Source organism: Agelaius phoeniceus, chromosome 11 (assembly GCF_051311805.1).
Source record: "Agelaius phoeniceus isolate bAgePho1 chromosome 11, bAgePho1.hap1, whole genome shotgun sequence".
Taxonomy (NCBI): Eukaryota; Metazoa; Chordata; class Aves; order Passeriformes; family Icteridae; genus Agelaius; species Agelaius phoeniceus.
This window is the reverse complement of record NC_135275.1, coordinates 10,394,516-10,421,067: the sequence shown is the minus strand read 5'-3', so window position 1 is coordinate 10,421,067 and position 26,552 is coordinate 10,394,516. Positions and strand designations below refer to the sequence as shown.

The 26,552-nt window shown below is 36.1% G+C and overlaps 1 protein-coding gene across 10 annotated transcripts in view; it reads left to right on the top strand.

Annotated features, from left to right (window-relative positions):
- Positions 1-26,552, top strand: part of ERC2 (ELKS/RAB6-interacting/CAST family member 2) — a 394,125-nt gene that overhangs the window by 276,465 nt on the left and 91,108 nt on the right. For all 10 annotated transcript variants that reach the window (XM_077184350.1, XM_077184349.1, XM_077184348.1 and 7 more), the window contains one exon: positions 9,684-9,749. In XM_077184350.1, the coding sequence (XP_077040465.1) occupies positions 9,684-9,710 (27 nt within the window). In that variant the 3' untranslated portion in view covers positions 9,711-9,749. The remainder of the gene's footprint in view (positions 1-9,683; positions 9,750-26,552) is intronic.

Below are 26,552 nucleotides of genomic sequence, written 5' to 3'. Positions count from 1 at the left end.
AGCCACAATTCTGGTCAGTTTGTGACCTCTCCTTCCCTTTGGTTTTCTAATCTCAGGAGCCTCTCAGTCCCCCCCTGTCTGTTCCCTATTCTGAATTTGAGGCTCATCTTCACTTACTGTTCATTTCTCTGGGCATTTTTCACTCTCTGTTCAAAGTCCTTACAGTCCTCAACTTGTATGACCAATCTCTAACTCCAGGATGGTCTCCACATAATGAACAGCAATCTTTGCTTATCACCCAGGTCTTCTTTAACTTCATGAGAGCATTAAGATGTGGTGGAGGGTTCTGAGAGCATTAAGATGTGGTTGAGGGTTCTAAGTTCAAGATTCTGCTTATGGACTACTTAGTAAAAATTTTTAATTGATTATGAAATTAAAAGTGGCATTTCTACAGGAAAAAAGAAGTGTAGGTAATCTGACACGAGTATGTCTCAGATTAAGTTAGTCTGATGGCATTCTTAATAGGAAATCAGGCTATTTGAGAGGTCATAGGGAAGAACTTGATTCTGCATTAGCACAGTGCAAGACTGGAGGTATAATATCTGAATAATTTTCATACTTTAGATTTTATTGCCAATCCTGATGATTATAACAACTGTCAAATCTTCTTACTTCCCATAGTACTGGAGATTTTTAAAGAAATAAAATGTACAGTGTTCTTAATCTCCTAAGAGTTTTCTGAATACCTGAGCTGTAGTGGATTCAAAGCTGAATGCTTTACTCTGTGGTCACCAGGGCTACAAATATACTTTGATTTTTGTTTTATGAAAGATTATGTGCTCATAGAAAATAATCAGATTTTTAGAAAAATGTGAATATCACAGGGCGTGCTTTAGGAATTGGATGCTTTCCAAAAAGTTGGCCCTATTCTTAGAAGCTATAATTGAGGATGGAATGTCACATGGTGCCTAAGCATGTAAAAAGATGTCCTTTTACATCTTTTAATCCTGTCTGACTACATAGAGATTTTTTTTCCTACTTAAAACATTTCTGATGGCTCTTCTACAAGATTTAGTGTTTAGAAGTAATTTGTTACAAACTCACCAACAAGTTTTCTGTTCCTCTGAGATCTCAGCAAGGAGGCCTAAAAGGTAGTTCAAGGTTTCTTCACTATCCTCCTATCTAAAGGAAAAGTCCTCCTTATCAGGACAGAGAATGGGGCAGGGTGCATCTCTGGAGCTTCCCTTCTTCCAGTCACAAGGCCAGCTGTTCCAGAATGAGCCTGTAACTGTCTTACTATTAAATGTGCCTCATTTTAAAGAGGCTTTTTAAAAGTATGCTGGTAAACTCCAGCATACTCCAGCATTCTTTTCTCCTTTTGAGAAAAGAAATCACATGCAGTGATGTGTGAAACTTGACAACAAACTGACTGTCGCCAAGTAGGTGTGTGCCACTAAAAACGAACTTTTTGAAGAAGACCATGTGCTCTGAAAAAAAAGTGTTTATTGATTTGTAAAGTGGTGACTGGTCTTGGCAACAGGTCTTTATTCATGAGCTGGAACTGCTAAATATCCTTGGAGTTGCTGAAAGACGATATGTGAAAAACTCCGAACAGGTCAGATGGGATTTTGTTTGAGGTGGATGACTTGGAAATCAGAACCACAGGACAGTCAAACAACGATTATTATTTTAGTGTCTGGATCCTGATCTACAAATCACTGTATTGATCCATATGTAATTTTAGGGGAAGGGAGAGCATGCTGCTTTGTGTATTTTGGCAGTCCTGGTCGTTAGCATAATGCCTTGTATTCTGTGGCCACCCTGGAAAATTGCCAACCTCAAACTCCTGAACAGGCCTCAGGAATATCAAAACTGAGATTTTTCCTTTAAAAAAAATCAACACAAAACCAAACAACAAAACCTAACAGCCATAAAAACATAAAACAAAACAGAGTGGTTCAGCTAATGCAAATAACCATGGTTATTTGAAAAGCATAAAATTCTTCAAATTTCTTTAGACTGTGAGTAGAAATGTCAGTCAGAGCAGATGTTTAGTACCTGGAAAAATGAAATCTCTTGTTTGGGATTTTTCTGCATCATTGAAACTTTGTCTTTTAGTTGTTCAGGAAAAAAGAAGAAAAGAGAAAAGAAGGAGAAAACCAATGACATTGTCCTATATAAAAGGAGTGATATGATATAGCTGCCTAATGCACTAAGTTGGAATGACTGCCTTCCTCCCTGACCCAGATTTTGTTTAATATTCTGTGTGTTTCTTTATCCTGTATGTTTACACATTGTTTTTAGGCAGGTGTGAGCTTGCTCTTGTCTGTTCCCCAAATGGATGTGAACTTGTTCTGCTGGTGCCTCAAGCTGCAGGGCAGCACGCAATTGCATTAGCACCGAGTTGAGCCTGCACTAAGCTCATCGGAGTCACATGGATTTATTTAATTTAGGAATTTGGGCAGGGCAAGGTTTGCTTGTCAGTACATTCAGTATAAACAATCTCAGACATATCCACTGTAAATAACTAGTATTGTGCTGAATTAGTGTTTTGAGAACTCAGAAGTGCAGTGCAAATTAGTCAGATAAATGCTTTCAGATTTTTAATCTTTCATCTAATTTTTCATCTTTGCTGCACATATTATTCTTCTGGAACAAAGAACTTGTGATTCATATCACACATTGTTCAGACTTGTTGAACTGAATGCAGTAAAATCCTATTTGTATCATGATCACCTTGAAAACACCAATTTTCCAATTAAGTTGCATGCAGTTTTCATAGCGATATTGTTTATTATAAGCAGCTACTGAATGACAAATCTCCTGTAATGAGGAAGTAACTTCTGTCTAAGCATTTCCCAAAACTTGAGTTTTATCAAGTGCTTATTTCAGTAGATATAGAAAATTTTGCCTGACATCTATCTAGGTATTTCTGTCCACTTTGTGCTAAGAAGAAAACTGAAATAGCTTTCCACAGAGGCTTGCCCACATTTTGAGGTTTGGCTTCAAACCTAGGGGTCATTGTGAGTTACGTTGTACTTGTGATGGAAGAAAAGAAAGAGCCTTGAAATTTGGAAGAGTATCTCTGAATCTGAATTTGTCTTTCAGAATACTCTGGTTCTTGGTTTTGATTTGCTGACATTTTGCAGTTAAAAACATTGTGAGCTACTCAAGAGTTCTCACTTGAAAATAAAAGCCAATGGAAATTTGGAATATTTATAAATGCTTTTGTTATTCCTGCCTCTTAATTGCAATTATACTGTAGCCAGGCTGCTTTTTAAATATCTTTTAATGATATTAAATTTTTAATTTACAAAAAGACCATCTAAACTGGAGTTTTATTAAAAACAAGAAGTAGGAAATAGGTTTTGCTGTCTTTGATACTTTGGGAGATATATTTTGCACATTGAAAAGTTATACCTCTCCTTTGCTTACAGAAATTAATTTATTTTATATTTTGAGGTTTAATGAATGTGATATAAATGTATACACACTGAGCAGTGTGTATATTTATATATATCTATATTTATATGTTAGCTTTCCAGTCTTTTCCACATATGGAAGAATTTTTTGAGATCATGTTTAGCTATAGAAATCTCTCCCCTTCATTTCCCCTGAATGTGTGTGTTATAATATACAACACTTATATAGACGTTTACATTTATCTTACATTTCTTAGCAGAAAAATTATCTGCCACCATCATAGTCTAAAATAGGTCTTTAGACCAACTGAGAGAGCCAAAAATGCATTTCTGAGAGACAGTAACTTGATAACAAAAGTTGCATATCTGGCACTGGTTACTTAAGTGAGATAACATGTCACAGGCTTTCACTAAAAAGGGGACCATAAATTTTTGCATTGCAAATCTGATTTCACGGACCGGTTCTTGTAAGAAGCATTGAGTTTCCGCTTCATCTAGTGATAAAACTTCAGAATGCATGAGTATCTGCTGAAACATCTTATTCATGTGAACACTGGTCTGGGTGCTGTAAAGTAAATGGTCAGAAACAACATTTCACTTTCCCCCATGGCTGTATTTGTGATTGATTTTAACCCAACTATATACAAATAGAACAAATGGTGAGATGGGATTTAAGGCCATTTTCATAACTGGGTGATGCATGGTCACTTGTGACCCCTTCTGTTATGGATAACTTTGAAAATAGACCTCTGACATAAATACATATTGCTGAAGCAATTTTTAAGATTTATTCATCTTTTTGAATATACAAATGAAACATAAAATAAAGACCTTTTAAAGCTCTATGCCCCAAACACTTTAATGAATCCACTCTTAGTCTTTCCACTTTTTAGCTAAAGGCTCAGTTCTTCAAATCATTCATGCACAAAACTCTTCTGTAGTCAATTGTTCTGTGCATGGAGAGTTCATGTGATTAGTCCTCAGCTATGTTTGCTCCCAGAAACTGAGCAGCAGATGAAAGTCTCTCTAAGCTCTAAAAGATCCTAATTTTTAGGCTAAGTTCTTGATTTGAAAGAAATGCCATTGCATAGCAGGTAGATTTCTTTGTAAAAAGGGGAAATTAATATTTGTAGATGTGAGTATTTGCTGTAAGTAGGACAATTTCACAGTTCAGAGCCAGCAGTTACATGTTTAATGACCCATTAGAGGCCGTAGATAATAAGGAGAGCAGTGTAAATCAGTCATCAGAAAGTTAGTTGCAGAGATGAGCAGGTTATTGCTAGATTTATTTAACCCAAGTTAAGACATTAATTCTTAGCATGCAGAACATGAAAGGGAAATGTGATGAGCCTTGTCAGGAAGGGTCTCCTATTGTGGGAAGAGAGCCAGAAAAGCTTAAGTCATCAAGTTTTTAATGTTGCCTGTATTGCGAAAGCTAGAAGGAGATCAGGACTTTTTTTTTTCTTTAACAATAAGTTTTATAAAGATACTTTCATGCCACAGGAGTGCAAGGGATTGTGCTCTAACACATATTTTCATGAGGTGGCCACATTGAAATGCAGTCTTTTGCTGTCTTTGAGTGCACCTACCTTAGGGTTTTAGCTCTCATCAAGAATGCAGATTCAAATCAAATCCTCCTGGTCGTTCCCACTTCTTGCATATGGTTCATATCCAGATGTGGTGCTGGATTGGGCACCCCAAGTTCCTGTTTGATTCAATTTAAATGAAACATACATTGCAGGAGGTCCTCCAACACTGTGTGATTGCTAAAGGGGACAGTCCTGGGCACGATTAATTCAGAATACCCCCCAAGACAGGTGTATTGTACAGAGGTGACTCTCAGGACCATTGTAGAAGCTGTAGATTTGTTGCTGTTGGACACAAATATTACCTCCTGCAGCTACTCCATGTTCACCAGTGAGCAAGAATTTGCTACATGCAGAATGGCAATGACTGGGCTGACAATTTCTGGCATCTGATTATTAAAATTTTGTAGCTAGACCTAATTGTGCAGACCATAATTAGAGTTCTCTGTTTCTAACCTGCTGTGTGAGGTTACCTGAAGGCCACTGTCTCCAATTTACTGCTGACCCTGATGAGCCTTAGAGAATTGATGGCTAAGAAATCTGCCTGCAAAGCTTGCATTGAGATATACTCCAGCAGCAAAACAGAAAATGTCTCTGTACATTTCTACATCTGTGTGTAATGTTTTCCAAGCACTGTTTTTTAGCTTCCTCATTTTGATACTTTGAAGCCATATGTGAGGTTTTGTGGCAATTGGATCAGAGCAGTAAATCACTTTTTGTTATAGCAGATACTTGTTTTTAAGACAGTAGGCAATTATAGTAAACAGCAGCACAGAAATTTAAAAAAAAAAAGTATGAAATAAAATCAATGATTTGTAAAAAGCCTCAATAGTATTTGAGATTATTCCACTTTACTATAAATACAGGTCCAAATTAGGTACTGGGATGTCTGTCCTAAAAATACAAGGCATTCAATATTTTAAACACTTGGAATTGTTAACAATTTTATGACAAGTGTGTACACTAATTTCTCAAGTCAAATGGTATCTCTCAAATTTTGGGTGTTTTCCTGTTTCACTTGTCAGTAACTGAGATTTTGCTTTGCAGTTTTTGTCATTGAATTGCTATTCTTGACCTTATAAACCAATGAAAGATCCAAGTTTAAAAAGCAGTTAATGTACACAAACATTAATGAAAAATTGCTTGATTGCAGTTTATTGTTTGAAAGAGCCATAGATTAATGATTCTGTAGGATACACACACTGATAGGAAAAACTAAGCTTACTTCTGGAATCCTCTGTTCCAATATTAATAAATGATAAGGCATTACTGCAGCTTTTATTTTGCTTCACTGTGTGTCAAGAATGCAGAAATAAGTAGGGAATTTTATTTTCTGTTTGCAGTGAGGCACCAAACCTTAGCTTCTTGATACAATACTTTATTCATGGAACCTGTCAAAATTACAGTCCTGATTCTTATGTGCTTTTTATCCAGTGTTTTTGGGTACTTGTTCCTATCCATACAGAAAAATTTGTAACTGTAAGTTAGGATTTATACCAGTTGAGACTGGTTTTGAGGTTGTTCTTAGTATTAAAAGATTAAAATACAGTGATGTTATTGTTTGGTGTTTTTTTTGATTTTTAAAATTATTTTTATTCAGTTTCATGTCAAAACAGAACACTGTGCTTAATTTTATGAAATTGCTAATCAAAAAATTGCAAAATATGTGGTAAATTTTTATATACAGGATAAGATGGATCATGGAACACATTTTCATTGAAACAGATGTGAGGAAAAAATGATGGATTTTTATTAATTGTAGCTGTTGAAGGTTAAGTGGACTGTGATCATAATGTGGACTACTTAATAATTTCTTCATCAAATCTATAATTTAAAAATTGGTTTGAATGTAATTAACTGTATCTTTTAGAAAGTGTCTAAGACTTGACATGAAATCTTCAAATCATCCAGAAATGATAAATTACTGAAAAATATGTCCTGTATTTGCAGTTTAACTACATTCTCTAAATCTCTATCTAGATGGTCTTTACTAGAGAAAAGATCTGTCTCCTTTTCTCTATGTTACTTAATAATGATCAGAAAATCTTTTAATCATTTAGGTCGAGTCTCCTGTTTCTCACTGCCAAGTTTATTTTTCAATAATTTTCTAGCTGTTTCCTGAGCTGTTTAGAGTCTTTCAAATATTCACAAGAGTGTGACATGAGGACCAGATGTGAAATTCTCTTAATGGTCTTATGCTACTGTCTAGAGATGTAGCAAAAGTTCTGGGTTTTCTTTCTCTGCCTGTATTTGTCTTGGTAAATCCAACATTGTACCACGTGTTCATTTCAACCATGACCTGTGAAGACCTTTTTGATGTCCTTGATTTCAGAAACAGTTCCCTTTCTTATGGGCCTGCCCTATATGTTTTCCAATTATGATGGCGGATTCCTGATTTCAGGCATATGTGTCTATGTCTGATAACATTAATTCAGATAATTCCACATCTGTTCACTTTTCCAAGAAGACTGTCAGGCTTTTCTTTCAGATCGTGGGAATGTGGAGCAAGTTTGGGATGAGAAGGATATCTATGGGTTCCCTTCCTTCTCCAGCAAACATTCATTTAGTACAGAGCTAATTGTTCTGACACTGTGTCATGTGGCACATAATCAAATGCCTTACAGAAATCTCAGCATATTATTTCAAAGCACTTACCTTATAAAAAAGAGTCCCTCTGTAATTGGTAAAGATAGAAAGTTATATTTTGACAGTACTGGTGCTCAATAAAACCATGTTGATTGACATTAACTGAGCTCCAGCTTTTAATTTATTGCTTTTTGTATATCGGGATCAGTGTCAAACTATATTTGTCTTTAATTTCCCATAAAACTCTCTACAAATATTTGACAATATTTGATTTTTCAACTCTTCTAGAATTCTGCCAAAAGGAGATGGCGCAAATAATTGAAGTAAAAATGAATGTCTGCCTGTTTGAAGAATTGCAATACTCTGAACAGCAAACCAGCTGTGTGTAGTTAGGGGAGGAGTCACTTGCAAACCCGTTGTCTTGTCCATTTTGTTGATTTCTTGCTGTTTTTAAGGATATCACCAAAGATTAACCTAATGCATTATGTTAGTGAAATAGGATCAAACTACTCAGTGGAAAAGAAATCCTTCATTCTTTCTTCATCCTTTACTCTGGCAAAAATTCTTGTCAGCTTGGAAGTCAGTTCAATTAGCATTGGTGGGCCGGACCAGGAGTGGCTCCTGCAGAATCCAGAGGAATAACTTGTGTTTTCAGAGGCAAACTCAGCTCATTGGAAGCTTTACAGAACCTGTGCCTTTGTTTCAAAAATAAATAAGGATATTCAGGCTTTACTCTGCCTTTGCTTTGTGGTGTATTTGTGCAGACATTATAACTCAGATGTGTTCCAAGTTAACTGTAAAAAATTTACCCACATTTCTTCTGTGTTAAATGATAGCTAAGTTTATAGTGGACTGTCAGATTTCTTTACTTAATTCAGCAACATGCAAGACATCTATCTTAACATCTGGTTTTTAATAACAGTTGACATCTGGGAGCTCTTTTTTATTCCAAGAATGGGTTAGGAACAGTAGTGATACTGGCAGTGTATACTTTCAGGCTAAAATTCCTGTCCATTTCAATCATAATTAATTACCATTCATTTTATTAGATTTTTGGATTTAATTAAGTGCCAGCAATATGTTACACAAGCTAACTTTCAAGGTTTTGAATGGGTTTTTTTAATGTTTCTAAGATATTAATGGTTGGATTTTAAGGATAGTAAAATAAGATTTTATTTGATTTTGAAATCCTGAGTTAAATTAAAAACATTGTGCTGTGCACCTCTAAGTTCTAGCAGCTGAGTGTCACATCATTGGGCACAGTAGAACTGTGTTTAGAGATAGCTGTGCACGAGCACATCTGTGTGTGTGTGTGTGTGTAGATAAAGATTCATTGTAAAATTGCCATCTTAGTGTATCTGGGGTACAACATTTCAATCTCCTGGTTTAGTTCATGTTTATTTTTTAGATTTTATTCAAATTTATTTTATTCTTAAATTCAAGTTTATAGTAAATGTGAAGAAAGACTTTTTGCTTTCAACTTATCTACCGTAAATTAATCCCCTTTAAAAACAAACTAAGAAATTGTTATGAATTTTTGTATTTGTAATTAATGTTATTTATCCCTAAAACTCAAAATGAATAAACCTAATGGTTCAAAACTGGAAAAAACGGGAAGAACTATTTAATAGCATCCAAAAATGTGCAGTGTTTAACATGTGTTGAAAAGATAAATTTAATTGATAGCATTTTAGAAAAGTGTACTTTTACTTTGCCAATGATAAATTTTTTGGTTATTCAGCAGTTTTGTATCTTTTAACAAAATGTAAGACAATTTGATTAATTTTTTTGCTTACCTAAAGTTTTGACCTTTTCATTGCTCTCAATGTTGGCTTGAATTGCGTGCAATTAAAAAATAGGTAATCTTTTAATATTTAATCTTATAATCATCTTCCTACACACTGTTTTAATGGGGAGGAAAAAATTTTACATCACTGTTGTTGTTTTTTGGTTGCTATAGATGCAGATTCTTGTATATGTAATACAAGCTTGTTCATGTGTGTTCACTGGATTTCATTAGAAAAAAAATCATGTTGTTAAAAGCCAAGAAAATTGTATTTCACATGCACCAAAGTAACTAACCTTTCTTTCTTTCTTTCATTCCAATGCCATCACCTTCTCTGTGCATCTCCTCATGTCTGGCACACAGGATGATGAGGAGGGTATATGGGCATAGCCGTTCCTATAAACCAAAGTTCCAGTTTTGTTTTGAGGGGTGAGAAACTCTCTTTTCTCTCTTTGCTATGTTGCAGTCTAATTGTTGTGTTTTCGTTTACACTGCATGGAGCTGTGTGTTGCTTGACAAGTGTGTTTGTGAATGCTGTAAGGATGTTTTCTCCTATGCAGTGAAAAATGAGAAACTGTGTCTTATGGTTCAATGGTATAGTGGTTCTGGTTTTTTCATAAATTATTGTGGCTAAAGGTGTAGGTGGGTACAGAACTTTAAAAGGCATGTATTTGTATCTGTCTAAACAAATTCCTTTTTTTCAGTAGGTAAGTTCTTTAAACTTGTATTAATTTGCTGTACCATTTCTAAAATCCCTGTAAGAGCACTGTAATATCTTTGCAGAATGTGTATGAAAGTTTGATACTTAAGAAGTTTTGCCACAGATGAAGCACGCAGTTTTACTAGAGTAGAATTAATGATATGCATGGGAAAACATGAGACTACCTCTTCAGCTGAAATGTTTTAGTGAAACTTTAAAACAAGCAGCAGATATTTAGTAAGGGAAGTATAATCTCTCTGTGCAATACATGCTCTTTGCCTGAAATATTATCATAGAATAACATCCATACAATAATTTCCTTGTGATATTCCAGAGTACAAAGTGCAGCTTGAATTGCTTGTTTCCCAAATGATGTTCAAATTGTACTATTATTGTGTGTCAGGTATTGGTTGATGCATATCCACTTGTTTGGGGCTTGCCTTTGAAGCTGTGGGTAATTTGTAGCTCAAAATCACCGTGGTCTCAACATTGCTGAGGACACCGGGCTTTGGTGGATTGCTTGTAGAAAATGTTGCTCACTACTTCTTACAGGAACAATTTTATTTACTTCAATGGGTCTGTTCAGAGGAGTAAAATCTACTCACATAAGCAAAGATTAATGTTTTATTAAAGCTTCCACACATTACATTGCCTTTGGCATTTTACCATTCTGCCTCTTACACTCTGCTGATTTTCATAACAAGTAGTATGACTGAGGGAAATCAAATCTCTCAGTCAACTGAATGTATATTAAAACACAACATTAATAAAATTAAATTGGGTGTATATCCACCTTATTTAGAAAGGCTTCTATGTATTTTTTTTTGTTACTGCAGACATCTATCAAAAGCTAATTGTGAACATGAAGAAAACTAGAGAATGAACACGAGGAATATATTTTATGTTGGAGAGGAAAATAGAATAGAAACAATTTAATTTTAAAAGTATTTGAGCTGCAAGAATGTGGGTTTCTAGAAAAAAATCTTCAACTTACTATTTTGTACTTTGTATATTTGTCATAATTTTTAGTTATACAGTTTAAATTATTTAAACTGTGACTGCATTTCCATTGCAACATGGAACATTTTTTTTCCCCTTTTAGAGACTTAAAACCACATTTGATTTGGTTTAAGAAAACCTGTGTATAAAGAATACAATGATTTTGAAAGTTGGCTGACAAGAGACTGAGGGAATATTTATTTAGCATCTATTAGAGCAGTGTAAAATAGATTGTATGCTTTTGAATTGTAGTTGATTTTTCTTCAAGAGGATTTTTTTCCCCTACCAAAACCATAAGTGCCTGATATACCAAAACATTTAACTTCTGATCTTGTTTTGTTCCAAGACTAATGGTTATGATTGATTTATGCAATCAAAGCTTTTCTGGAGGCCCTGAGGTGGGACTCTGCCTCAGTAAAGATAATGCAGGCTGGGCCTCTAATTATGTTTAAAACATAGTTAGTTTTAAAAAATGTGCAGTCCCTTTAAACTTGAGGATGAGCAAGTGCTGTAAGGTTGTAGAGAGCTGGCAGAGTGCTCAGGGAAATCTCCCTGGCCAGCCCATTTAGTAGCCAATGCAGCTGCAGTGCTCAAGTCTTGTTAGAAACAGGATCTCTTCCCCTCTCCTCACCCTTACAGCGGAAAAAAAAAAGAAAGAAAATCATGAGGTGATGATAAGTTTTCAGAATTAAGCCTATATAGCAATCTGTCATGGGTAACTGAAGCCATGTGACCCTCAGAAAATGTTTTGTGGTGCAGGTAGAACACAAGTGCTTGTTTTCCCTTTCCAGCTCCAAGCACTGAAGTGCAGCAGACACTGGAAAAACAGTTCAGGCTTTGCCACAAGCTGTCCATGTGTGAGAGAGAGCTCAGCACAAAACCTGTTTGTACAGTACTTTGTTTGTACAGTACTGTAGACTCTGCTCTGTGTCAGATGTGAAGTAGATCGGATGTTTGGACAAATTTATTGTCTGTGACATCCTCAGGGTTCCCTTCACACGTGAAACAGGGAGTGACTGAAGCCTGTGCCTGGCAGCAGCTGATAGCTAATGCTTTTGGAAATAGGATCATACAGCTAGACTGCTAAATTTGGTTTTAGGAGCAGCCCATAAAGTCTGTAAATTTAAAATTTAGCCTTGGTAGACACTGTGTAGGCATTCTTCACAAGGCATCAATGCCATGCAGTAAAAAACTCCTTCAAAACAGAAATTGTCTGCAATGTGGATGAGTGAATATTGCTCAGGCAAATATTCACTGTTCACTTCAAACTATTGGATGTGTTTCATATGCTTGAGGGAGAAGGAGGAGAAGACTGTCATAAAACAAATGTGGTGTCTAGATTTGTCTTTGCTGAGATGTGGTGAACAGTTCTCTTGCAAGATGTGCTTGCTAAAACTAGCAGTACAAAGCAGAACAGAATTTGGTCATGTTGCTATATAAGGATGTGTTTAAAGGCATTAACTATTAGCTATTGTTCTGCTTTTTGTTTTCATTATTTCAAGTTAGGACTTTTGTAAATAATTTATTTTTCTTTTTGTTTGGCTTGTTTTGGAAAAAAACATGCTAGCTTTGAAATGTGCATCAGTAGCATGCAAGGCAAGGGAAAAATAAGGAGCATGACTGTTTGCAGTGTTCATTTTAATTTTCTCATTGATTGTGTGAATACCAGCTCTATGCTTAATTAGATAAATGGGTGTTGCTACATTGACTGGAGCTGAAGGGCATTTTGGATTTGTGAATTTTTAGGCATGACTGTTGTTTTACTGTAACTTAGTTTTTACTAAACAAAAGGAGGAACCTCCCAAGCAATTGTTTGTTTTCCAAACCATAGACAGATTTGTGACTAGTCTTTATTCCTGTTAAAGTACTCTTGTTCTTAATGAAAGACATTTATAGCTTTTCTTTTTATTGGGACATTTTATATTAGTTAAAAAGTTACCTTTCTTTTATTCTTAAAGATTAGAATACTACTGCTGGTATTTTTAAATATTAATTGCTCACTGCTGGAGACAGAGGGTTTTCATTAAAAGTGGGGATTTGTTTAGGTGTATGGATTTGGTTATTTTTTACTGATTATATACTGGCAATATGTCAATCACTTGACATGAGAGTTAAGGCTGGAAGTTGAAACCCTGGGCCTATTGGAGTTAATGAAAGCCCTGTTATTTGTATTATTTTCTTTTAGTACTGTTCAGTTTTTACTCAGAGCAGTTTCTTCCTTTTGATTGTTCTATTCATAGCACACATATACAGAGTATTCATTGCACCTGTGCATATACACAAATGTATTCTCAAAATTATTTGTATGAACTAGATGTTCTTTGACAGGCATTTATCTAATCTTAAGCATTGTATTTATGAAGCACCAAATCACCCTCATGTGTAACTGCAGAAATGAATGATATAAATTCAATAGGTTTTTTTGTCTCTTCCTTGTATTTTAGCTGTGTGAGCCAGGCCATTCTGCCTGAACTTTGGCCTCAGCTTTTTCACTGCAGGTGCAGAAGGTGTACAAAAAAGAGAAAATGTAGCTGATGAACTGAACTTGAAAGCTTTTGATGTAGTCAGTCTGATGACAAGAATCATGGGGCCTACCATCATCATCAGTCATGCTCTTTTATAATCTTCCACAGTAAAAATAAATAACATACTAGAGCAGCTTTAAACACTTTAGAAAGTGAGAAAAGGCTGTATGTGTTTTCACAGCTTTCATCTTTGTTTTGAAATGCTATAGTTGCTGTAAAATGGAATGGTTAATTACTGATTTCATACAAGTAATAAAATCATCTGGCTGTTATTTCAAATCTGAAGCTGTTGACATCTTGAAAAAAGTAGCAAAAATCTGCTTTAAAGATATGATTTCAGTGATGAATTGCATTGTGTTGGATTTCACATCTACAAATTATCATGAAAATGTGTGAAATTACTGTTCTTTTCTTTGTCTTGAAAACAGTTCCAAAGGTTGTTAGGTGAATATTAGGGTATGTGAATGTGGGACTGCCTGCAGATCATTCTGATTGGAAGGTTCTGGTTTGTTTGGAAGCAAAAGTACCTCCTCATCTAATCAAAGGTCATATGACATAAACTTTTGTATGTAAGATTTTACAATTGAACACTAAAAGATGAAAAAAAAATTGAATAAACAAGATTTGTATAAATTCTTCTAGGAAGTTTATGAAAAAATACAAGAGAAAATGTTCATCAAAGGATGGAAAATTTATACCTAATTAAAATCTTCTAATATCTATTTTTAATATTCTCTTAGTTACAATACTGTAATGCCATCTTAAAAATAAGAAAAAAAGTAAGAAAACCTCCCTGTGCTGACCTACTTAACATGAATGAAATACCAGTGGTCATTGCATTTGTCTCTTGGTTTTCTCAAGGAAGGGCTCTGCGAGGTGCTGAGTGCTGTCAGAGATAGCCAGTGCCCCCAGCCACGAGGCTGGGGCCAGTTTGGAGTCACATCCACACTCTCTGTTGTGCTTTCTGCTCCTCTGGCCCTGGCTCTGTATGGGAGCAGGTTTTCAGATCATACACCTTCAATAATGGAGCACATCTTCAGGGAGTGGTGGCTGGAGCTCAGGCTGAGCTGAGGGTGGTGTAGGCACAAAGAAACAAATGAAAGGATTTGGCTGTTCCAGCAGGAGTCCTTGCAGACTCCTGTCCTTTTTCTGACAGAGTAAAGGCTTTGGGCAGGGTAGGATTGTCTTGAGAATGAGCCTCAAATCAGTGGCTGAAGCATGATAATTTATAAATAATTCTACAACAGAGAGTAAAAACACAGAAAGATATGGAAAATACTGGTTTGTGTGATTTAATTAAGTTCAGTATTTGCATCTTGGGATTGTTTTGACAATATTAAGCTATTTGTATAATTTTGCTCTCGTAGTAAATACCAATGTGATGAATTAGAAATAGCTAAGAAATGCCTGTTAATATTTCTGATTTCACTATGCTGTCCCACTCTAATTAGTCATCTGCTTTGGCATCAATGTTTTTATTTGTTCACAAAATCTCTTGGGCTAATTGCTCATTTCCAGTGGTGATGGAATGTCCCTGCATGTCAGAAATGGCAGAACCTTGCAGTTTCATTTTGTTCCTGTATTGAGCTTTACTTTACCGACAATTAACCATGTATAATATGTAAATATGTATAGATCTGTTTTCCAGAGAGCTGTGATGATTTCACTGGTTCCCTCCTGGAGCCTTTCAGCACATCTGGCTGGCCAGGCCATGAGCTGTTGTTCAGCTTGGCTCTGAGTTCTACCAAAGCCAGCCAAGCTAGCTACACAGTTTATGTACTAGCTTTACTTTGAACCAGAACTTTTTTTACTAAAATGAGCAAGCTACTCACTTGAACAGTGTTCCTGAAGGGTTTGAAGAGGTCACAGTTCCCTAGGGGAGAGGGATGAGAAGCTGGATTCTTCCACAGCACACCTGAATGAATGAGGAGCTCTGTCCCCAGCCTAAGCCATGCAGCTGTGCCAGCTGAGGACATTATTGATTATTGCCATCCTCCATTATCCACTTGCTGCTCTTTTTCTGCTGGGATTGTAACTCCCCAGATCCATCAGCAGAAGGAATCAATCCCTTATCAATCCCTTATCAACTTGAAGCCAGGTTAGCATCAGTAGTGGTGAGTGCCCATTCACCAGGCCAGCCTGGCTGTCCTCTCCTGGTGTGGATAAGGGAGCAGAGGAGCAGTGATAACATCCAGCTGATGCTGGGGCACAGCAGCCACTGGCACTAACATCTTCAAGTGGAAAAGCTTAGTCTGGAAGAGAATTATATCCATCACTTAAAAACAAAAGGACCCTTCTGGAAATCACTTTATCTTCAAAGGCTATAGCACCAATTTAGGTAATCAGGTTATTAAAATAATAGAAATTTATCCAGTGAAGTTTTCTTGTTTAACTAATCAGAATCAGAAACTCTTTGTTCATTCTGCAGATAGACATATTTCTACCAGATGCAAGCATGGAGATCAGTAATAAATGATATTTTCCATGGAGCTGTAATTTTGGAGAGTAAATCTGTGTCACGTTTTAGGAAAGCAAGTTCTTCTAAATTTTTTTTTGTTGGGATTTTTTGATAGATCTTGCAACAAGCTTTTTCTGAGCCAATTATATTAATAATATGATTAATTTTGTCACACGTGGTTCTAGGACCTTGAAATTAGATGATAAATCTCAAACAAATCTGGAAGCTTATAATTGGCTACTGTTCCCAACATGGCTGAGGCCTCAGTCTGAGTTTGCTGGGGCCATCAAAGCAGCACAGTTGCATTCTTTGTGTTGTGTCTTCCATCTGCTGCACTGGCCTGCTTGTGAACTTCTCATGAGCATTCATTTTAGCTCCAAGAATATGGTGAGGGTTGAATGTAAACCCTGAGGTAAGTTTTTAATGATTCAGGGATTCTGTTAGGATGATTTTGATTATGGCAGTTAGAGGTTTTAGGTCTGACTTCGGTTCTACAGGCCAATAGGAATTTATACCTGAGTAAGTAATAACAGATCCCAACATTCTGATTGAACTCTGTTCAAGCCTTTTGCATTGGAAGTGCTCTAAGATTGCCTTTATGTTTGTTTTTTTTTTAAGTAATTGAGTATTATATCCTTACTTACATTAATTGCAGGGCAAAAAAATTATAAAGTTTTCTTACCTTCAATGTTCTACTGCTGGAAGGAGTGTTTTTACCAAGTTTCTAAATTCCCTTGTGTGCTTTACTCTATGTTGCAGCTGTAGTTAGATTTAATGAAAGCATCCTTATTTAACTTACCCACAGTCATACTATGTTGAGATTGACAAAATTGTTGAGAAATTTATGTAGATCCTGCAGCATTCATTTGTAATATATTTATGAATGATAGGACATTTTTTAAAAGAACTTGTAAAACTGCTTGAAGTTTGCTAGCTGCTTTTCTTTGCCAGATTTCTTTACCAGACCACATTCAGCTTTTAATCCATCTATTACACAACTCATCTTCTAAGAGATCTTATTCTCCATTTGTCAATTTTCCTAATTTCTAAAGTCGGTGGCAGAAACTTTAATAAGAAACTGTTGTATTGTTAACTCTTTTATAATTGAAATGAGCTATTTTACTGTTTCAGTGTTGCAAATCTCTTTACCTTGAGGCCTATAATCTATTTCCATTGAGTAATTAATAGGTGGAAGCATGTTTAGAATTAGAATGACTCTTCATTTTTAGGAAAATGAATAATCCTCAAAAATATCTGCTAGTAGTAGTAGTTCTTTGAATTGAACCTGTCAACCAAAAAAGCCTGCAACTGATTGCAAGTGAGAAAAGAGCTCAGAGTACTGATTCCTTTTTTTTTTTAATTTATCTCTTTTACTTAGTAAGTTTCTAATGTTTAATTAGAACAAGTGAAGACAACTTATTAAAAACTGCAGTGTCTTAGGATACCTTTTCTTTTGGTTTTGTGGGGAAGAGAGGTCTTGGTATGAAAACTGCTGAACTTGTATATGAATCCTTCACAGATAGTCTTATTGCTTGAATGAAGTTTGAAAAGTTTTATCTGGAAGTGATTCTTCAAGAGAAATATACCCTGTTTTTCCCTCTTAAAAGCAGTGTAGCTCCAAAATATACTTTAAACAAGCAGAGTGAGAAAACTTTGCCTTAGTTACAGAAAAAGATACAGTACAGAGAAAAACCCATGAGCTCTCTGGCTATATTTGACTGCTGTTAGCACCAAGACCAAATGAGTACTGTCAGCTGTACTTTTACCAATGTGCTCTGTTTTTCCTTGAGGATTGATAGGTTTAAATGTACTGATTCTCTCCTTGAGTCTGTCAAACTTTGATCTGATGCTCTGATGCTGAAGCGTTCAAAAGCTCATGCGTTGCAGGGTTTCAGCGAACTTGATCTTACAGATTTAACTTCAATATTGTTTCCATTTTGAAGTCTGTCATACGGGTGTACCACAGAGAGTGTTTGGTTTTAGCCCTGATGCCTTGAGTGGTGGTATGCAGCCAGTAACAGAATACTTGGAATAAAGAAAAATCCTGAAATGAATCCCTCCAGCTATGGGCCAGTTGAGAGCGAGAGAGACAGGATGTAAAGCAAAACCAGTATGTCTCCTTTGATCAAAGGATAGATTCCCCACCACCACCCAGCAGGTGATTAACACGTAAGTACATTCTCCCCCAACTGGGTGGAGGGACAAAGCTGAGTGTCTGCTTAGCACCCATAAAGCAACCTTCAGTTAATGACTGATGTTAGAAATATTTCAAATGCTGTCTTTGTGCATTCAGTTTCATGGTTTTATGTGATCTGATGCATGTAAGTGCAACTAAATTGTCTTAGAATAGGAACTTCTCTAAAGGAAGAATTGCTAAGCACCTTATGAAACTGCATTTTGATTTTCAGAAAAAAAAAGCTCTTTGCACATGGAAGTGGTTATATATTTTTCATGTGTGTATGCTTTCTATATTTAGAAAAATTCATCAATAGTCAACTGCACCATGGATTTGGGGTATGGTGCAACAGCCCTGCAGGGTGTGGTGGTACATGGTTTTATACATAAAAGCTGCTCAGAAACAGACTTGACCAGCTGGAAGATCTGAAAGCCACAGACTGTTTTTACTTCAAAAGTAATGACAGTGGGTGTTTCAATTTTCTTTTTTTTTTTTCTGAAACTATAATACTGGGTTTAGAAATCTTTATTTTCTCATGGTTTCATCATATTTTATTTATTAAGTGCTGAATACATGTTTGTAGAAGAGGAAGAATATAGCACATGAAGCTTCCACTGTCCTGGAGGATTTACAACACAGCAGCACATTGGTGTCAGTAAATTCTGTCATTGTCCCATGACTTTTTGAGGGCAAGATTTCACACCAGAATTGTTGGAGAGAATGTCAGCTATGCTACTCTCATTTTTATGATTTTGATTCTCTTTGCGGTATAAATCAGAATGCAGTGACCAAAATCTAAATATAACACACCTTTGCTGTATTCTACTCCAGGTATGATATAAAAATCTGATCAATGAGTCTTTTTAATAAGTGGCTGCACTTGAATTGCCTGATGGACTATCATCTTAGGACAAAATGTATTAATAATTAATTGTAGTATAGATATTTTTTATATGAAAGAAAATCAAAGCATCTGTCTCACCAAGCAGGATCTACCACATATCATCATTCAGAGACCACTCAGCTAATTACGAAGCCCAGTATTTTTTTTCCATAGTTTTATCATGTGAGATCAAATATAGGTACACATATGACACAGACAATTATTACTGGGATCCTGCAAACACTAATTATTTATTTATCCTGTTGCCCAAAAACTCCTACATTCTTTTAATGCCATGATGGAATTTTTTTGAAATGGACAGAGATCCATTGCCAGATTCTAAACCAACATGGAATATATACATCTAAAATCAAAAGAAGATGCAAATATTAAAAAAAAATCAAATGTGAATATGGTATTCTAGAAAATAATATAAAATCTATGAAAGCTGCGCTGGTTATTGGCTTTGTTGCAAGACTGCACTGTGGTTGGTCCAAATTGTTTGCATTGCTATTGGTATTATAATGCAATTTTAGCAAGCCTTTAGCAGGAATAATATTGTTTATCAGCCAATCACTTTTCCTTAGATCAAAAGCAATAGCTGGAATTTAAAACCTCCAAATCTGCAGGAGAGGTGTTTGACGAAATAATCCAATTTAGTAAGATGGAAGAACATAAGTTTAAAATGTTATTTACATATTGTTTTTCTATATTCTTCCCAGAAGTGGTGGGTAGAGTGTGCAGAATTTGCAAGAACAGGTTACTCTCTTGTCAAGTATTTCCAACACTGATGGTCAGGTTCCAGCACTGTGATTTTTAAATGCTGACAGATAAAGGTAAAAACATGTGCTGAGCATCAGAACAACTTATTCTGTGTCTTTGGGGGCTTTTTTTTTTAATAGTAGAAAAACTGCTTTCTTCTTCAGAGCCCATTTTTATGTTGCTTCATGATTTTAGCTCAAGACTCCATACTTGATGACACACTGCTCAAAGCCATGTCACGATACAGTCATGACAAAGCATCACCCATCTCCTGAGGCTGCCTGGCTGCCAGTCGCAGGTCGGCTCTGTCCTGAATATCCCGGGGCTGAGTTCTTGTTTGCATTTCCTTTACAGAGAGCCCGAGGTTGTTATTACACCTGCTGGTGTTCAGTGTCGCTGACCTCTCACCTAAAGCACCATCAGGTGCTCTCTGGCATCCAGCCCATTTCAATTAGCTTCATTTGTCATGTACTCCTATCTGCCAGCAAGCAAACTGCAAAAAGAGGTCAAAGTAGGGATTTTTCAAATGTAAATGTTTCCTGCAAGCTGCTGTCGAAACTTAGAGGTGTCATTCAAGATGCATGTCACTGCTTGCCCACTCGCTCAGGGAACTAATTGTCTTTTACAAGAGCTTGCTTTTCTCAGTGTCTTTGCAAGTGTTGTCTGGGTTGTTGCATGCATATTCCTATTGCCAAGTATTGTTGCAGGCAATAAATAAATCACAATATTTAGAACATGTTTCACCCAGATGCTGCTTTGAAATACTGAATGAAAATGGGGAGGGGGAAAAAGTTTTAAACCACAAACAGGAAGGATCCGAGTATCTTGTTACAACTGGTGCTTTTTTTATATGGGATGTGTTCAAATTTATTTTACAATATGGTATTGAATCTGCATTTTAATTTTAAAAAATTTTGTCCCCCTTTATGGTTTGTGGTTTTTTGCTTGTTTTGGGTGTTTGACTTTTTGGCTTATTTTGCTAATTTAGCTCCTAGGGTGACCATATGAGTAACATAGTAAGATGTAGTTTCTGGTAGTAGATGATCTTTTAAAACTTAGTAGTAATTAATGTCCTGAAAAATTGTGTGGATTCTGCAAAATTATTAAATGTTTCAATGCCTATGACAAGGGTACAGCTTGTGTAAGGTAGTGGACATTAAATGAAAATTACTGCAGGAAGACACTGCTATTCCCAGGAACTGAAAGGAAGAATGATGAGGTGACAGAAAATATTCTTCCTGCCTTATAGAATAATAATTTCTTTTTGGTTTTGCCATTCTTATAAAGGAACTGAAACTTCATCAAAAAACTATACAGTTGTACTTGGATCAGATTTAGCAATTTTGGCTAAATAATATCCTGGCTTTCTTCTGCTGCTTTTTCATTCCCACTGCCAGTGGTGAGGAGGAAAGATTTGGCTTGGTGAGATGGGAGCGAGAAGGAAGAGATGGGTTGTGAAGTTGGGAATGGGCTTTGTGGGAGTGCAGATGAGGAAGAGAGCCCTCTCCAAAGCTGTGATTGTTGTGTGTGATTAATGGCAGAGCTGCAGCCCCGGGTGTGTTTTCAGCAGGGGGAGGCAGGAAGGAGCTGGAGGACTGGGTTAGCTTTAGCATGAGGGCAGGGCGTAGTTTGTTTTGGCAGGATTGAACTTCTGAGATGGAGTGAAAAGGTGAATGGCAAAACAGGTTATTTGGGTTCTGTCCAATGAGAGGGGTAGGTAAACTGTGCTAAGAGCATTAGGGGTAGAATTAGGATACAAGGAGAACAGCAAAGGACTGAGAGAAAAATAGTCATAATTTCTTTCAACTCTTCAAGTTGTTCTTTGGTGGATTTTCTCCATCATTCTTTTGAATTCCTTTTGTTTCCATTTTCTCCTATTTTCCTTTTCTTATGTTTTTTCCCTCTTGTCTTTGGCTAATCTCACTTGACAGTACAATTTATTTACTGTGGCTTTGCTACAGTTCTTAATCTGCATTCCTACCCCAGATCCAGCTTGTTTGCTCCAAATTAAAATCATGGCTACTGCAACCTTTGGTATTAGGGAAATATATATTATTATATATTTGGTATTAGGGAAATAACTCAAGGAAATATATGTAAAATAGATCATCTACCTTTTGCTTCTGCTTCCTTATTTCATAATTTAACTTTTCAAATTTTTGTTTTAATTAATTTGGTTAGATTCCCCAAATAGTCAAATTACTGCAGTTTGTAATTTACTTTTGCAGGTATGTAGAATGAACAGCACACAGCTGAAAGCTAAAGGCAGGAAAGGAGAAGGAGGTGAGGTCTAGAACACAAAGGAGTAGGAGGTTTTCCTTCTGCCTTTGATTTTGGCTGTGTTGTGCTCAGGCAGCTTTTGTTTTGGTGATTACTTCAGGCTATGAATATGAAAGCCCCTTTAGAAAACTGACTTCAGAATAGAAAACTGTTGTTTTATTCATTGCTTAAGGTAATAACTAACACATATAAACTGTCTGCTACTCTAGGTGAGTCACTCTCCACAGAAGCTTTAATACAAAATAAACTGCCTGGGATTTAGTATGGATGGAGATGTAGCATACACAGCATCTTGCCAGCCCAAAGACAAATCTTCTGAAAGGCTCTTCCAGCTGAGTTAGACAATTTATATGGATTACATTACTACGGTAAAGCATTTGGGCAGTAAGAAAGAGTCATAATTGGCACAGTGAGTTAAATTATCTTCAATCACATACACAGCAGAGCATATAAAAAAATAGCTGAAGATCAGGTCAAGTTTTAAGTCAAAAAACCCACAACAAACTATTGAATTAATAATATTGTAACTGATATTATTTGTTTCAGATGATTTTATTTCCTGATTTTATTTGCTCTTGTGAGCTACCAATAACACGAGCAGTTAGAAGTTTTCTTCTTTCATTGTGGCTTTTTGTCAATTCTTGCAAAAGCTCTACTCCCTTTAGGAAAGTTTAAAAAATTGTTCTTGTGTTCTCCACATCTAACTGAAACTATACTGTAAAAAACATCTTAACTGATTTTTCTTGTCAGATGTCTAAATTCAATAAGATAGCCAGGCTGCATTTAGATTTTGAATTTGTTTTTTTTTTTTTTAAGAATTGTCCATTAATGGATGGAGAATTCTGACATATATAATGGATTTAGAAACACACATGTACAATACAGTTAGATATACAACATAAAATATAACATAATGACATTAGAGATTCACTTTTATTACTTAATGAGTTTTTGAATTAAACCCCTCAACTTTTAAGGTTAATAGTACCCTGTCTCCTGTTTTCCAATTGTTAGAATAAAGTTTGAAAGGCCTTCACAGAATTTAGCATATTCTAAATAATTTTCAGGAGCCAAGAATAATCAGGAATGGTGTAGGAAGTTGTATAGAAGGTAAAGTAAATTACTTTTCTCCTCAGTGTGGATGGAGCATCATTGACACTCTGCTTTTCATTTCTGAGGGCCAGGGCTTTGTCTGCTGGACTCTTCACTCTCCAGAGACAGTCAAGGGCTGCTGCTTGGAGCCTTTCCAGTCCACTCCAAAGGCAGCTGAGCCATAGGAATCCATCTCACCGTTCTCCCTCCAAACAATGCATCCTAATTTCTCTTTGTCTGTTTTCCTGTAGAACACGAAGAAAAGATTTTGGAAAGAATCTGTGAATACAGAGTGCACAGTATAAATTTACTCCTATGAAATCAGGAGTAAAAACTTTGGGTGTGTGGTAGAGAAAGAATTTTGGATCCTTATTGCCAATTTCCAAGGCAACTGCTGCAATGAGTCCTGAACACTTGTTCTCACTTTAGCAATTTCTGGCAGAGATGTTATATTGTATAGGACAGCTTGTATGATATCCAAGCAGGACAAAAATTTGGAAACAATGGAAGAATTTGGCACTTACTAATCTGTAGGGTGTGCACATAGTTGAAATAACTTTACAATGTGAAATCTCTGTGCTTGGAGTCAATAATCAAAAGCTTTACAGGTTTAGCAGAAAGAATTCCATTTTAAAACAAAATTAACATGTCATAAAAAATCTCAATGTGAAACTGGAGTGCAGTGTGATGTAGTGCACCAAGGCTTCCATGTCCAAATCCTTTTTCCCCCCTTGTCTGAACAAAGGCCAGTACACACATGGAGATTGAAATAAGGAATCAAATGTATGTTAAGCATCAATACATTTGGTGAACATAATTTTATATCTGTGTTTGAAAATATTGATTTCCTTAAATTACTATAGCATGTACATTTACATTTATTATAATGCTATTTTTACAAACTGTCATTGACCTCAGATGAAGGGATCTCATGCTTATGTAAAAACCTATATACTCTTTTAATAGCTGCTTTTTTACCATTTGACATCTACTAAATTTCCCTTTTCTTCTGATTTTCTCAGAATTGTGCACTATTTGCATTACTGCGGTGAAAGAGCTGTATCATGGTAAAGAACATGACCAAAATGCCCATGCACCATCAAAGAATTCCCAATGCTAAAAACTGTGAGTGGGTTTGATTCACCAGATTTAAGCTGTCTTTATGTCCGGGCAGAAATCAGCTCTACCAGATTCCAGATCAGGTCTGTAGTGTTTTCCCAAGGGTTTGCCACTTAGTAAAAAGGCAGCTTGTTGAGCAGAAGTCTTAAAAGTATAAACTCAGCTATTTTGGTTTTGTGGTTAGAACAGTGCTGTTTATTGAGTTTCCAGGTAGGAATCTGGTAGGTTATCTAGCACTCAATAAATTACAATATGGCCATTGAGCTAAAAAAACCCCAAGATACCTGCAGTGTCATCACTGGAAATTAATCAACTGGTCAATCTGCTTATTTAAAACAATATTTCAAAAATTACAAGGTGCCCCCTGGCATGACTTCCTGGTTCTATAGGGATATATTTGCATTTGATTCCTATTTACAACAACTTCAAAGAAAACATTAATTGCCTGGATGTGTGTGCTGTGTTTTGTTGGTTTATCTTATTTTTGCAAGCACACTATAAGCCCAAATTGTACATATATTGTACCAATTAGATTAGCAATTTCCTAATTATTTTATTTTCTGAAAGCTTGAAAATTTGACATGCACTGAAAAACAAATCTATCAACATTTGAGATTGAAAGAATGCATGTCATGGCTCTTTCTTTAGTGATTAAGATACATTTTTAATGGACTATTTTATTATCCTAACATGTTCAAGGAAGTCCAGATCTAAATTCCTTTGGCCAGTTGGCTTGACTCTTCTCTCAGGGACTGAGCAGTGATGCCAATTTTTTTTTATCCATCCTTATTTACACAGAGTGACTGGAAGCTTTCAGAGTCAATCATTCCAATCACTCATACCTGAGCTGAACCCACATGAATGCAAATCCATCTGGCATTTACCCATCCCATTAAATTTGCATTTTGAGCTGTATGGGTTGCATGTTTCTTGCAGGCGCAGTCAAATGGTGTTTATTATTTCGTGAGACCAGCTTGACCAGTAGCATCCTCTGTGAGGCAGGGGAAGAAGGAAGGGCTTGTAAAGGCCACAGTGAGGAGCAGAGCCCCAGCTCAGGTTCCCCCCAGGCTCAGGCAGTGCATGTGTGTGCTGGGGAGGTGCTGCTCAATGTCCCTTTAGCTGCTGGGTGGCTGGTGAGGCAGAGCACGCCAGCCTTCCCTCCCAAAGGATCCAGTTGTTCATATTGGCAGGAAGTTTTACTTACCAAAGTGGTCAGCAACTGGCAAGGTGAGCACATCCAGCTCTGAGGTGTTCCTCACACACATTTCTTCGTGGGAATTTCTTGTGTTAACAAAGGTACAGTATGCAGCGTGCTTAATATGCTGTTTTATTTATCAAGGCAAAGAAACAACTGTATGAGGAAGGTCAATATACAGTAAAAGTTATTTTAGGTTGAAGGTCGATATGGTGGTGCTTGTGGTTTGTTGTTTAAATCTTTAGAGATTTTATGTATTCGCAGTTATTTCCTGGAAGTTATAGGAATGATGTGAAATCCTAGAAGGATTTTCACTTTTCATTTTCCCTATCTTCCTTTGAGAGGAGAATGTTACTCAGCCTCCTAAAATTAATTCATTCCTTAGTTGTAAATTTTATAAAATTTTTGAGGACTTTAATATTTTGCATTTATTAAGGAAGATGTGGGACTGTGTTGTAAGAAGTACACAGATCTCGTTCATATAAGAACTGAATAAAATTAGATCAATTGAAGTGTTATGTTTATGAAACTTTCACTTTCTTCTTGTCTGCACCAAATAAAAACCTACAGATGATCCTTATTAAAGGCAGTAAGTCCAAGGAATTCCCTCCCTTCTCCAGGACATGATGTCTCAATGCACTGTCCTACCATTAAAATGATTTCTTTTCACTACTGCATTTGTTGTAGAATGTTATTTTTACTGAAACTACTAGGGTTTAAATCTTTTCTTAAGGAGATGTTTCTCCAAATTATTCACTGAACAGTAGAATTAATATCTACACCTATTAAAAATCCCCAAACTCATCAAACTGTTATCAGTCAAAACAAACAAAAAACCTCCAAATAGCAGTTTAATAGTTTATTTAAAAAATAACTTTTTGCTAATATGATTGTCAATGTTAAGACACCCCATGCTTTGTCCTAAAGGTTTTTGCTGGGGCTCTGATGGATTTGGTAGTTTGTGATCATTCTGACAGGCTGGCTGCTGACAGACCATCCCTGTGGTTATCTGGAGATCAAGGTGCAGCAGCTGGAGAGCAAGG